At 45.1% G+C, this 14,677-nt stretch overlaps 1 protein-coding gene across 5 annotated transcripts in view; it reads left to right on the forward strand.

Annotated features, from left to right (window-relative positions):
- LOC122063231 (protein RRC1-like) overlaps positions 1 to 3,280 on the forward strand; it is a 50,691-nt gene extending 47,411 nt beyond the window's left edge. For all 5 annotated transcript variants that reach the window (XM_042626934.1, XM_042626936.1, XM_042626935.1 and 2 more), the window contains one exon: positions 2,472 to 3,280. In XM_042626934.1, the coding sequence (XP_042482868.1) occupies positions 2,472 to 2,764 (293 nt within the window). In that variant the 3' untranslated portion in view covers positions 2,765 to 3,280. The remainder of the gene's footprint in view (positions 1 to 2,471) is intronic.
- The last annotated feature ends 11,397 nt before the right edge of the window (positions 3,281 to 14,677 follow it).

Here is a 14,677-nt window from a genome sequence, read left to right on the forward strand (position 1 = left end):
TGGTATTGAATAAAGTTGAATGGTGAAACAAGATTCTCATGTAATATGTTAATAATGCCTAAAAAAAAATGTACGAAATAAGATTTACAGGTCCAAGTGGTTACTTAGGATATAGAATTGTCCATGTGTCAATGAAATAAAAAATATCGAAATATTGTTCAAATGAAATTTAGATCATTCCCTCTGTCCATTTTCCAGATTGAGACAGTATGAAAAACAGAAGCTTTAACATGAATGGTAGAACTATCAAAAACTGCAAAAATATAAAGCAATATTACCAAGAACTAAATGCAAATTTCCCCAGAAGGAAAAGGAGGAGGGGGGGGGGGGGGGGGGGGGGGGAGGGTTGAAATCCCGCTTAAGTATTGGACAACATAATGGTCATAACTTTGCCAGTATAAATTGGAGAAAAAGATTAACAGAAAAGTCTTGGGAATCATTGAGGGAAATCCTCAAAACCAAATACAAGTATACCTGGATGAAGGCTCCTTTTCTGAATAAATGTAACCCAGAGATAGTATGGTGACACAAAGATCCCCATTCAAAGGATTAAGCAACTCAATCTGTAGTTCACGCCCAGAACCGAGGATCACCACAAAACTGCTCTAAGATAGCCGAAATGTGTAGAATGAAATGACTGATCCAAGGAGGAACTCACCAAGCCATTTTTCCTTGCTTCAGCCAGCAACTGCAGAAAATTCCAAGCACTAGTAATTTAATAGCTATTCAAAAAATTATTATCATTGTGAACAAGAAAGACAGAGGATCAAATTGTTCTGGAAATCAACATATTTACTTAAAACAATTTGTTTATGGGGTTTTAGAATTGGAAGGTTGGAACAAAGACCCTGTAGCTGCTAAACTAACAGAACTCTCATTAAATGGAAAAAAACTTTATATACAACTTAATGTGGATTGAACCAAGGTTTTAATCATCAATTAGAAGTGATATGCAACTGGAGCAGAAAAAGAAAGCAAGGGCAACATACAGGGTCATCTTTACGGTCATCCATTGAAGCAGTAAGGACGCGACGAGAAGAATCAGGTTCGCTCCATCTAGCGACCATGTTTGGAATCCCAGGCTTCCCATGAGCTTTGACGAATGCAATCACCGAAGCCAAGATTAATGGCTGGTAATGGTGAACGAACACGAAACAGAAGAAGAGAATGCTGATTTTACAGAGTAAATCTTCACCATGAAAAGTTAAAGCCCTAATGGAAGGGCTGGGACATCTTGCTTCAGCCACTGCCACAGAGAGAGTTGAGTGACGGCGGGAGAAGACGACATAGGCGGTGTTGAGTTAGTGACTTCCCTTCGCTTCTCTGCTCATCACAAGTTTCTCCCCTTGTCGTCGTCCAAACTTGAGCATGTAAATCCTCACCATCAAAAGTTAAAGCCCTAATTTTTTTTTTTGGGGGGGGGGTGCCATCTTGCTTCAGCCACTGCCGAAGAGAGAGGACGATGCAGGCAGTGTTTAGTGACTTCCCTTCGCTTTGCTGCTCGCAAGTTTCTCCCTGCATCGCTGTCCAAACTTGAGCATGCAACAGCTTCTTGAGCTTTCCTTCCCTCTATCTTTGTTCAGATTTCTCTCTTCTGAATTCGAGCAGCGAAGGGTTTGGGATATGGAAGCTTGTGAGACAATGAAGGGCAAGAGCTTTTTTTGTTGCCTTGCAAGTAGTTCAAACTTTTGGTCGAAAATCATTAGGCCTTTCTCCAATTTTTTGCCTCCCATGTGTTTCAATAAACAGAAAAATACCTGTTACTTGTTTCTCCAATCCTGTTTCTAGGCACAGAAATTTGAGTGTTTTTCCGTTTCTGAGCACAGAAAAACGGAAAAACACGTTTCCATAAATGTTATCAAATGGGCCCTTCCTTTGCAAAATTTCAATTTTCTTTTCTGATTTTTCTGTATGATAATCTTGCATATTTTTTTGTTGAACCACTGAGACTTCACAAAGCAATGGTTGAACTGGGCAGATCTGAATCTGGTTCTCAAATTATGTTACCAGCTTGAATTTGCTTTGGGTTTTCCAGAACTTCATTTTAAACATAGGCTTCTTTGGCCTCATACATTTTCTATCTGTTTAATAGTCTATCTGATAGCACAATAGTGTGTAATTTTAGTTCATTTGGTCCCCTAATCGGACTGTTTTCTGCATCTTTGTAGTTATAGAGATGCATGCTCTCGGATTCCTTGTAGTGTCCTATGTAGTATGTAGTGTTGCCATGTCATGCATATAACCATCTCATCCAGATTTACTTGCTTTTCTTTTAATCGTCAACAAATTGTTGACAACCATTTTGGCTGCCTTCCCCCCTCCCCTCCTCCCCCCCTTCCTTCCTGGCCCCACCCCGCACCCCCCCCCCCCCCCCCCAACACACACAAAAAAAAAAAAGATAAGAGAAAACCCTCCCTGGTTTAATGATTGTGATTGGATGGAAGGATTGAATTGAACCTTTGACATTGCAGAAAGGTTGTCACTGGAGAGGAAGGACAGGCGAGATGATTCCCGTGAATATTCACGGAAGCGACATCGCAGCCAGAGCCATAGCCGAAGTCCGCAGCGCAGGTCTAGAGATAAGGAAAAAGAAAATGATGTAGATAGGGATCGGGAGAGGCCCTTTGATAGAAATAAATCTCATGAGCCTGAAAATGAAAGGGGGAGGAGGGACCGTGAGAAGAGTGGAAGCAGAGAGAGGGATGATCATGATAGAGATAAAGGCAGAGAAAGAGAGAAGGACCGAAGGAGAAGGGTGAAATGACATGGCTGCCATTATTGTAATGGCTTTTTCCCTCCAAGGTCAAATTATGCCTGTAAGGTAAACGTTGGGTATCAATAGTGAGAAAGGGGCAGCAGGTCACTGGAATTCAATTTTTTCATACGAGGCTTGCGAAGGAGATGCACTGTTGAAGCGATTGACTGCATTTTACGCTTGGAGCTAGGTCTTTCAGATGAGGTGATGGTCTGAGGATCATGGGAACAATTTGAATATGAAGGGAAACCTTGGTTCTAGTTCATGGTTTCTCAGCTTCAGATGGCCTTGTAGCGTCTTGGTTTTTGAAACCAGTTCGTTCTTGGAGTGGACATTTTAAATTCTCCTTTTCCAATGTTTCTATTGAACTTATGTTGTAGCTAGAATATTGATTGTCAACTAGTTCATTAAATTTCATGGGGGGAATGATGACAAATGTTTTGTATATTGTAGCTGCTAATTCTTGGTTAAACTGTGATAGTAAGGGTTCTGTTATTCAATTTACTTTTAGTCGATTCTTGGTAATGTTCTGTTTTCTTCTTCGTCATTCCCCATCCTAATGGGTAGTTGTGAGATAAATAGGTCTCTCAGTGGGACGTGATTCTAATGTGTTCTACACATGATTCAGGCAATGGAATGCCGTGGGCAATTGTCGGTATGACAGGATCAATAAATCTAGTAGGCCCTTATGTAATTTCATTTTGGAAGTGGTTCTCTGTCTGGGAGCTCTACATACAGTAAATCGAGTTGGCTTTTATGTAATTTCATTTAGGAAGTGGTTTTCTGTCTGGGAACGTGGCCTGAGAGAGAGAGAGAGAGAGAGAGAGAGACGCACACGCGTAGGAACACTGGTGTTGGTTATGTGCTGAACGAAGGGCCTTGGACGGTGGCTGGAAACCTCGTCCTCAAAGTGGCGTGAAGATAGTAACTGGTCCTTCACCCCCTCCGAGTTCGGACTTCAATTCCACGGTATCCCTGAGGAGCATCTATACACTCCCATTTGCTCACCAACTTGCTTCCTAAGTGGGCGCCCCTTTTACGGCCTTCAAAATCCAAGGTTCTCAAATGGGGGCCAATACCTTCGTTGTAGGGTTTTGGTGAATATAACCAATCCACTAAAAGCTATAGTCTATGTTCGAAGGCGCTCTGGTTTTGACGTAGATGTAAAAGTCCGCTACGAACGTATCTATTTTGTGTTACCATTATGGAGTGATTGGTCGTGAGGTCTCTCGATGCAAGCAGGTTTACTCCACTTCTAGGCCCGAGGAGTTCATCAATCGTAACCCAACACTATGACGCTTCGGATCTGACTCTCGCTTGCTAGAGAGAGCCACATCGTCTCAGTTTATGGAATCATCACACTAAAATCGTGAGAATGCTCGGAGACAACAGGAAAACAATGGAAGCCTAGGACGCACCACCCATCTAATAGCTCCTCCGGTCACCGGTAGCGTAGAAGACAACAACTCAGGTATGTCAGAGGGTAACCTAGAAAACCCAACTGTCACAGCCCCCCATAGCATAGGACATCTGTCCCCTCTAGCAGTGAATCAACAGATTACATAGATGGTGTGAAGCATACCTTCGGATCAGCCTACTCCATGCGCAACAACCACCATTTTGTCCACACTTGCTCTAAATCCTAACCAATCCCAGGATCCAACCCAACTGTCCGATAACACAGTGATTCAGCACCATATGTCTGCTATGTTACCCCATTTGGCCAACTCACCTGACCTCCGAATTATCTTGTCCCTCTTACCGCAGTTAGTCCAAGTATCGATTGAAAATTCCAATACTCTTGGCCAACCTAGGTAGCCTCCCAGTACTCCACTTTGCCTTGTAGCATCACATAATGGAGAACATGTTTTTCCTACGACCCCAACACCCGACCCGACTACTATAATCAACACCATTTCCTACGCACTTATCGTGACCCAAAACCAACCCCATACTACTCAACAGTTGCATAATCCTAGCCATGAACCAACCTTGACCTAACATATATATGGCTGACCTCACCAACCCCCCACTCCCAACAAGCCAGGCCCAGCTCTGAATGTGAAGGTCGTGTTACTCAACCTATGGCCGAGTTAGTTGAAACTTCAAGTATCATGGTAACTACCTTACCAAAGAAGACCAAGGTTGGTAGACCGGCAAGAAACACCGAAGGAACTAATAGAGGTCTATCTGTTGAGACAATGACTATTAAATGAACTCCAAAATGCAGCAAGAAAAGAAACCTTGCAACATCCTCTAATCAATTGGAAATTGTTAGGGAGAGGAGCATTTTTTACCATTGGCTCTCGTGGATCTTGCCAGAGTGTAAATCCACGGGTAAGAATGAAAATGGTAATTAGGAACTTAAGGGGTTGGGGAGAACCCTAACAGTTCAAGCCCTTGAAAAATATCTCCAAGTGTGAGAAATAGTAACCGAGTTGACCTGACAATGACCCACCGCACCGAGTCAAGAGAGTGATTCTTCGAACTCCGAGAGAGAGTGAGGGAGTGATCGGATGATCCATGGGGAGTGCCACCTATTGTTGCGACCGTGACGACAAGCCCACGTTTCTATGTAAGAATATTTTTATTTTGACCGTGAAAAATTCTAGCAACGGTCGTTTTCCGTTGAAACCCCTCCTAAAACCCTATTTTTCACCAAAAAGAAAAACAATAAAAAAAAATTGATTTTAGGGTTCTAAACCGTGAAAGGTGGTTTTGATACCACTTGTTAGGGAGTTTAATCTGAAAGATCGTCCCCTCATGGTGATTAGAACAAATATAAACCTTAGGTAGTTGTCCAGATAAAGAACATGGGTTGATTAGGGATTAGAACCATACCTGTGTGTAGTTTGAAAAACCTCCACAAGATTTTACCATGAACTGAGGTTCCTCGCGCTTGAAGATAAGTCTCATGAACAAATTTCTAGGGTCTTCTACAGTCTCGCTCACGGATCTCTTCCACAGCTCTGTGAGTAATTGTGAATCACATAATGTGACTACAGGGACCCAAGGATGACTACTTATAGTAGTCCACCCAACCCTAACCACTCCCACAATGGTTGCGCTGGGCCTATCCCAAAACAAAGTGGACGAAACCATTATGGGTCCATATAGAGCAATTGTATTAATGCAAACCAAAACCCAACAAACTCACCTCAAAACATACAAGTAAAGTGAAATGCAAACCCTACACAATTTCTTGGTACTAGAACCAGAGAAATCCAGAAAACCCAATAGGAAATACTCTATTTGGGAAAGGAGAAAACCCAAAAAGATGCATATCTAAACCCGGGAAATTGAAGCGAAAACACTATATCAACCTACTAAACCCTCTAGACTGAAAAAATCAAAAGTAAAAGAATTCAAAGAAAAATCACATAATCACATAAGTTTTTCATCTATGGGTGTTGATGCTTTTACTGGGTGGCTATTCACTCTTGTTTAAAAAAAAAAGAAGAAAAGAAAAGAAAAGAGAATAGCCACCCATTAAAAGGATCAACACCCATAGATGAAAAAGTTAAAATGGGAACCCAAGTTCGTTAGAGAGATAGATTAAGGAAGTATTTATTTTTTAAGGAAATGAATCAATTATTAGAGCAAAAGAAACTTAAAAGTGTCCAGGTTATACAACTTGAGACAAGCAAGGAGTGAATTTAGGTCAATATCAGTCCAATTCGCAGAGGACTTGAATTTCCAAGCTAAGGAATCAGTTACGCTCCCTGGAAATATGATTAAAAGGATAAGACTAACAAAAAAGATAAGTGTTTGATGTCTTATAAGATGCTGATAATCTCGACAGCATAAGGTGGAAAACAAAATGAGACAAATAAATGATAGAGATATGCCACCTCAGCACACCAATCTTGTAACAAATCTATAACAGACCACGTGATGTCAAGTTGAGTCTTGAATCAGTTATTGGCTACTTGCCTGTCATGTATATATACATATATATATATATATATATATATGTAACAAATCTGTAATAGTAGAGTTAATGAAAATATATTCTCTTCATGGTATCAAGAGCGGTTTTGCTTTGACGAGCTTTCGTTCTTCTTGCCTCTGAGATTTTCATTCTTTTCTCTTTCTGTGTTTTTTGTTGCAGAGCCGACATCCTCTGAGTTCTACGTTTATTTCATTCATGGAATCGTCATCTGCCGACACAAGCTCTGTCTTCAATGCTGCTCCACTGTCTTCTTTGGTTGCGCCAAACGTTTCTAGTCACCTCTCGCTAAAACTCACTTCAACGAATTACCTCCTCTGACGAGCTCAATTCCTTCCCCTTCTTAAAGGTTATAATCTGCTCGGTTACATTGATGGATCGTTTCAGCGACCAGCAACATCTGATTCTACAAGTGCTCTTTGGGATAGGCAAGACCAGCTCATTCTGAGTTGGATTATATCTTCCCTATATGAGACTGCTATTTCTCATGTGGTAAGTGCTTCAACCTCTCGTGAAGCTTGGATGACTCTTTCTGCAGTTTTCGCTCCGTCGTCGCAAACGCGAGTTCTTGATTTGAAGGACAAACTTTCACGTCTCCAAAAGAATTCTGATTCAGTTACAGATTACATTCCCTCTATTCGTTCTATGGCCGATACCTTAGCTGCCATTGATCAACCAGTAAATGATGAGGATTTGGTTCTTGCAACACTCAAGAAGTTTAGGACCTGATTTCCGTGATTTTGCAACGACGATTCGTCTTCGATCTGATATGAAATGGATGTTTATCCTAGCCATAAGTGCGAAGCGATAACACAACAGTCTCTTCTCATATGCATCCTGAGGGATAACAATCTTTGTGAGATTCCTAGCGTTAATGGGATCAGGCAGATCATCCACGTTTGGCAAAGGACCACCCACCACCTTTGAATAAGACTTCTTGGGGAGATGATCGTGAGAGTCAACACCCTCTCCCACTATATCCCCATCTTTGCAAACATCCCCTCCATCCTCATTAGATTTCCCAGACGGCAGTTGCTAGAATCAGTGATCAGCCGCTACTTACCTTGATCTGGAGGACGACCTCCTTTAGATCCATGGCACATGCCCAAAACCCTAGCCGCTTCCATTGCTTCCCCCCTGGTTTCTCATCAATAGAGTGGCAACTCATCCATTTGAATGAGTGGCTTCAGACAGCTTGGTATAGCTAAAATAATGAATCATATTCGAATGTCTTGTTATTATTTTCTTTTTTTTCAAATGGAAATTCTATTATCTATCCACAAAGTGTGGGAAAGAAGCGTTTTTTTTTTTGGTAAAAGTGGAAAAGAAGTGGCACAACGGTCAAAATATAAGGCGTTAGCCACAAAAGGGGGAATGGAATCCCAATATATAAGAAGAAAAACGATGCAAAGAAGAGTGATAGGACAAGTAGTCCACAACTGCGTACACAATTTATGTTCTAAAAGAAAAAACAGATGTGAGAGACTGACAATTAGAGATAACAACATCTATTCGCCAGGAGGAGTAGCATCTTGATTGCATAGTAAATTAACAATCAACATGCATAATGTTGATTAATACTGTTTGTAACAAACTAGGCCCTTGATCAGTATGATAATGTCCACTTTAGAGATTTCCCCTCATGGCTTTAAAATGCGTCATGCCATGTGATACGGCCAAATTGACTGCCCAGTAGGGTAAGGACACACGTTGCACTCTTGGACACGTGTCACCCACTTGACAGAGACTGCAAGGACTCTACCACGTTAACCGCGTGAAGAGAATCCCCACGAAGGGGATAGGACGTATCCAAGTAGAACTTTAAAAGGAAAGGAGGTGGACCCGAGGAGGACTCCTCCAAGGAAAAGGGAAACCCTAAACCCTAAAAGCTATATAAGAGGGCCCAAGAAGAAGGAAAAAGGTAAGCATCAATACCCACACCATTACTCCTATAACAAAAACTGTGTGGCCAATCCCTAACTCGAGCGTCGGAGGACTAACCCCGGACAAAGCTCCGGGCCTCTGCCGTCTGTGCTTGTGCAGGATCAACTCATATGGATTTTCGGCAGCAATAGATTGGCGCCGTCTGTGGGAACGACAATAATGGTGGGGAGAACCTACAATCGTAAGAAGACAAGAGCAGCATCGAACATGAACGTGGGGGAGGAGGAACCTTCAGGAAGGCTCCCTCCTTCGATGAAAATTGGATGAGAAAGGGGGAACGATGATCGGGAAGGTTTTGTGATGTACCAGCGTTCGGCCGGATATTCGATGCGCGGAGATAGTAATCCTCCGCCCCCTCCTGGGGCGTAGGAATATGTGACGAGGGAGTAATTCAAAGCCCTCCAGGACAAATATGACCGAATGGCCGAGGCAATGAAGGAGGTCTCCAAAGCTGTCTCCCAGAAGACCGATGGAGCATCGCGAGGCCACCATATCCAGCCCGAGAGAGCTCAAGACGAAGACCGGAGCAGTACATGATCGATAAGGTTTAGTCATAATTTTTGAAACCGAGCAATGAGGGAAAGTCCCGCACCTAGGGGGAGGACGCGACGTGCCACCAGAGACCCACATGAGGAACCACGCCAAGGAGACGAACAAAGGCACGAGGACTTGGGGTTAAAGTAGATGATCCTGGACCTAAAAGATGAGATCAAGAAGGTGCCAGAAAATCAGATGAGAGCTCACGAGCCAGACCTCACTAATGACACAGCCCTAGCTGATGAGGTCATGAGGGACTCACTCTCGATCGGCTTTCGCCTGCCCAAGTATGACACTTACGACGGGTTTGGGGACCTCGTCAATCATCTGGAAGGCTTCACAGTCGCTATGCAGTTCCATTGAGTCTCGAAAAACATTATGTGTCATGCCCTGCCATTGACGTTCAGAGGAGCGGCAAGGCTATGATACAACCGTCTGCCGACGAAGTCGATCCACAGCTTCAGCGATCTAAGTTACTTCTTCGTGAAGAGATTCTCTAGTAGCCAACCCCTTCAGAAGACTACGTTGAACTTGACCAACGTCAAGCAACATGAAGGAGAATCACTGCGGACCTACATGAAGCGCTTCCAACAAGAGAAGATCACGATCAGAGGTCTAGACCCGAAAGAAGAGTTCACAGTCCTGCTGGGAGGCATCAAGGATAAGGAGCTGAAAAGGTCTTTGGCAAAGCATACACCTAGGAACCTGGCCGAGCTGAGAGCTCGATACGGTAAGTACATCCAGATGGAAGAAACCCTTCAAGCTGATGAAGAAGCTGAAAGGAAGACGGGAAGAAAAAGGGTCTCAAGGGGCGACGACAAACCCTCCGAGGAAGGCAAAAGATGAAAGTCTGAGCGCGGTCGGACACCCAGTCCACCAAGGAAGTTTGAGAAATACGCACCCATGAGCCGGAGACAAACAGATGTACTGATGCAGATAAAGGACTCCCCGGATGCCAGAGCCATGAAGTGGCTAGGGAAGATGGGACGGCACCCCGAGAGACGTAATATGGACAGGTATTGCCACTTCCACAGAGACCACGACCACGACACCGAAGATTGTTAGCACCTCAAGGGGGAGATAGAAGGAATGATCCGAAGAGGATATCTAGGCTGATTAGTGGACCGCGAAAAGGAGGATGCCCAAGAGGGTAATGACCGTAGGGATAACCGTCGGAGAGATGGCAGAGGATGCTATAAAAGAAGGGGGCCTGCCTGCAGAGGCAATCAGGAACAACGAAGGGACCAGACACCCGAGGAAGCTGACCATCACCTCCGAGATGAGAATAAGAGCCCAACTAGAGTTATAGCAACCATTTGTGGAGGCCTAGCTGCTGGAGAAAGTTTGGTCTCTGTCAGGAAAGGAAAAGCCTATGCAAGAAGCGTGCATGTGGCTGAATGGTCGAACAAGAAGGCGAGGACGGGGACGGTTATTTTCTTCTCAAACGACGATCTGGAAGGGGTGCACACCCCGCACGATGATGCCCTGGTAGTCACCATGACCATAGCAGATTGCAGAGTGAAGAGGATCTTAGTGGATAACGGCAGGTCAGCTGATATCCTGTTCCTGGAAGTTTTTCGGAAGATGGGCCTAGACGAATGAAAGTTGAAGAAATTCGAACACCCGTTGCAGGGATTCTCCGGCATCCCAGTAAAAGTGGAAGGATCGATTGAGTTGCCAGTAAGAGCCGGCACCGGGGATCGTCAAGTAACAATCATGATCAACTTCCTGGTAGTAGGCATTACCTCGGCATACAACGCCATACTAGGGAGGGTTGGTTTGAACTTACTAAAGGCCGTCGTCTCCACCCCTATCTCAAGATGAAATTCTCAACCAAGAACAGGGTCGGGGAATGTCGAGGCGATCAGGAGGCATCCCGGAGGTGCTACACCACTACCTTGTGGGGAAGAGAAAAGGCGGGCGAGGCGCTCCCAATAGAAGATCTGCGCGATGATGTCAGTCATCAACGGGGGGAGCCGGCTAAGGATCTGGTATAAGTCGAGGCCGAAGAGGGGGATAGCGCTCGGCAATTCCAGATCGGGGCTACAATGCTAAGGCAAAAATAAGAAAAACTTGTCTCATTCCTCTGGAACAACTCTGACGTCTTCGCCTGGTCAGCTTCAGACATGTCTGGAATAGATCGAGAGGTAATAGAACATCATATGAATGTTAACCTGATGAAGAAGCTGGTGCAACAGAAGAAGAGGACTTTCGCCCCCGAAAGGCAGTAGAAATAAACGAAGAGGTAGCGAAGATGCTGAAGGCCCAGTTCATCCGCGAGATCCAATACTCGGAGTGGATATCCAATGTGGTGATGGTCCCGAAAGCAAATGGAAAGTGGAGGATCTGCATCGACTTCACCGACCTGAACAAGGCCTGCCCGAAGGACGCATACCCCCTGCCGAAGATAGACCTCCTCATTGATGCCACGGCAGGATACGAGGCGCTGAGCTTCATGGATACATACTCGGGGTACAATCAGATCAAGATGTCAGAGGCTGATGTCCCGAAAACATCCTTCATGATTGAGGGAGGACTGTACTGCTATGAAGTCATGCCCTTCGGGCTAAAAAACGTAGGGACCACCTATCAAAGGTTGGTGAATATAATCTTCAAGGGGATGATCAGCAAAACCATAGAAGTGTACATGGACGATATGCTCGTAAAAATCCAGAAGGCGGAACGACACATTCAAGACTTAGAAGAGGCGTTCTAGGTGCTGAGGCGGTACGACATGAAGCTGAACCCGACAAAGTGTGTATTCGGAGTAGCCTCGGAAAAGTTCCTCGACTTCATTGTCTTAGAGAGGGGAATTGAAGCCAACCCGGTGAAAATACAAGCCATTGGGGATATGAGGTCACCCCAGAATGTGAAGCAAGTCCAAGAGCTAATAGGTCGGGTCACCGCCCTAGGGCGATTCATGTCTCGATCGGCTGACAGGTGCCTCCCCTTCTTCAAAGCACTGAAGGGGACCAAAAAATTCGAATGGATAGAGGAGTGCGAAAAGTCCTTTGAACAACTGAAGGAGTACCTAGCCGCACCCCCACTGCTGGCGAAGCCAAACACCGGGGATACCTTGTAGCTGTACCTTGCTGTATCAGCAGTGGCGGCAAGCGCAGTGCTGACGAAGGAAGAAGGAAGGCAACAACGGCCAATATACTATGTCAGCCAAACCCTGCTAGATGTCAAAACAAGATACAGAAAGACGGAGAAAGTGGCGTATGCCCTGATAACAGCGGCAAGAAAGCTGAGGCCCTATTTTCAATCACATATGGTATGCGTACTCACAGACCAGCCCCTCAAGAAGATACTGCAGTGGTTGGATATGTTCGATCGCCTAGTAAACTGGGCCATAGAATTGGGAGAATTTGACATCCAGTACAAATCGAGAACCGCAATTAAAGTACAGGCCCTCGCAGACTTCATCGCCGAGACGACGCTCCCTGATGATCCCCAGGAGTTTGCCGAGGACCGAGGAGAAAAGGCTTGGACATTGTATGTGGATGGTGCTTCCAACAGCGTAGGAAGCGGTGCAAGAATCATATTGGTCAGCCCCGAGGGTTTCAAGATAGAATACGCCTTACGGTTCGACTTCGATGCCTCCAACAATGAAGCAGAATACGAAGTGTTAATAGCCGGAATTAATCTGGCTCAGGCTTTGATGGTACAGGAGCTGGTGGTGCATAGTGACTCACAGCTCGTAGTACAACAGGTGAATGGAGACTATGAAGCCAAGGAACAAAGGATGGCCGAGTACTTGAAGATAGTGCGAGAAAGAATAATAACATTCAAGGATTTTGAGATAAGGCAAGTGCCACGGGAAGAGAATGCTAGTGCTGACACACTATCGCAATTGGCCACCTCCGACTTCACTGACCTCGGACGATCAGTGTATTTTGAAGTGCTACCACAGTCAAGTACCGAAAGACCCCGAGAGGTATTACCTATAGGCAAACACGACTATAGCTGGATGGATGCCATAACCGAATACCTCAAGGAAGGAAATCTCCCAGAGAATAGGGACGAGGCAAGGAAAGTACAAATGAGGTCTGCACGCTTCCTTCTTAAGGAAGAGACATTGTATAAAATAGGGTTCACCGTGCCGTACCTCAAGTGTCTGGACACCGTCGATGGCTAGTACGCACTCTGAGAGGTGCATAAAGGGATATACGGCCAGCACCTAGGAGCCTGGGCCTTGGTACATAAAGTGCTAAGGCAGGGTCTGTACTGGCCGACAATGAGGAAGGACGCGGAATCATTAGTCAAGAAGTGCGTCAAGTGCCAGATGTTCGCCCCCGTTCCTAGGCTACACTCTATCGAGCTCTCATCTCTATCGAGCCCAATACCATTCCCTATGTGGGGAGTCGACATCCTAGGCCCATTCCCCCTAGCCACGAGACAGGAAATTTGTCATGGTGGCGGTAGACTACTTCACGAAATGGGCAGAAGCCAAAGCACTGGCAACGATAACCGAAAAGAACGTAAGGGACTTCTTCCAAAGGGCGGTAGTCTATCGATTTGGAATCCCTCGGGTGGTGGTAACGGACAATGGAACTCAGTTCACCAACCCGACCTTTGGCTTGTTCTGTGATGCCCTCGGCATTGACCACAGGAAAACCTCTGTTGGTTATCCACCGACCAACGGGCTGACAGAGGTAGCCAATCGTACACTGCTTCAAGGAATAAAGAAGAGACTGGATGACGCCAAAGGACTATGGGCAGATGAGTTGCACCACATCCTCTGGGCCTACCGCACAATCGAGAAATCGACCACCGGAGAAACACCCTTCATTTTAACTTACGGCACTGAAGCTGTACTTCCAGTGGAGATAGGGGCCGTAACCCATCGGATTCAGTACTATAATGAAGAGGAAAACGATGGAGGGCTTTGAGCGAATTTAGACCTCTTGGCCGAAGTCAAGGACGCCTCGTAAGAAAGGATGGCCGCTTACCAACAGAGGGTTACGAGGCACTACAACGCCAAAGTTCGAAAGAACGAGTTCAGAATGGGTGACCTTGTCCTCAGAAGGGCTGAAGTATCAGACCCGAGACATCAAGGGAAGCTAGCTCCAAATTGGGAAGGTCCCTACAGAGTCTCAAGAGTAATACGACCAGGGTCCTATCACCTAGAGACTACGGGGGGAGAAAAGGTACCCCGATCTTGGAATTCTGAGAATTTAAGAAAATTCTATCAGTAGTGAAGTAGCAAGCACACTTGTTTTTGTAATTTTTGCAATTTTTCTCCTATGCACTTTTAAGTTGTAATTCCTCATCCTAAACTCCAGAGGATCTTATTCATGAAAAATACGAAAGCTGGTTTACGGAAATTGAGAGGAATTCTCCTATCTGGTGACCTTAACTTTGCCGAATGGATACAGCCGAAGGTCTACACCTTGGTCGGGGGCTTAGGCAAAGGCCGAGCAGAGCTGATCGAAGGTCCTCACCTCGGTTGGGGACTGAGGCAAAGGCCAAGCCGATCTGACCGAAGGTCC

This window comes from Macadamia integrifolia, unplaced genomic scaffold (genome assembly GCF_013358625.1).
Source record: "Macadamia integrifolia cultivar HAES 741 unplaced genomic scaffold, SCU_Mint_v3 scaffold1257, whole genome shotgun sequence".
NCBI classification, from domain to species: Eukaryota; Viridiplantae; Streptophyta; class Magnoliopsida; order Proteales; family Proteaceae; genus Macadamia; species Macadamia integrifolia.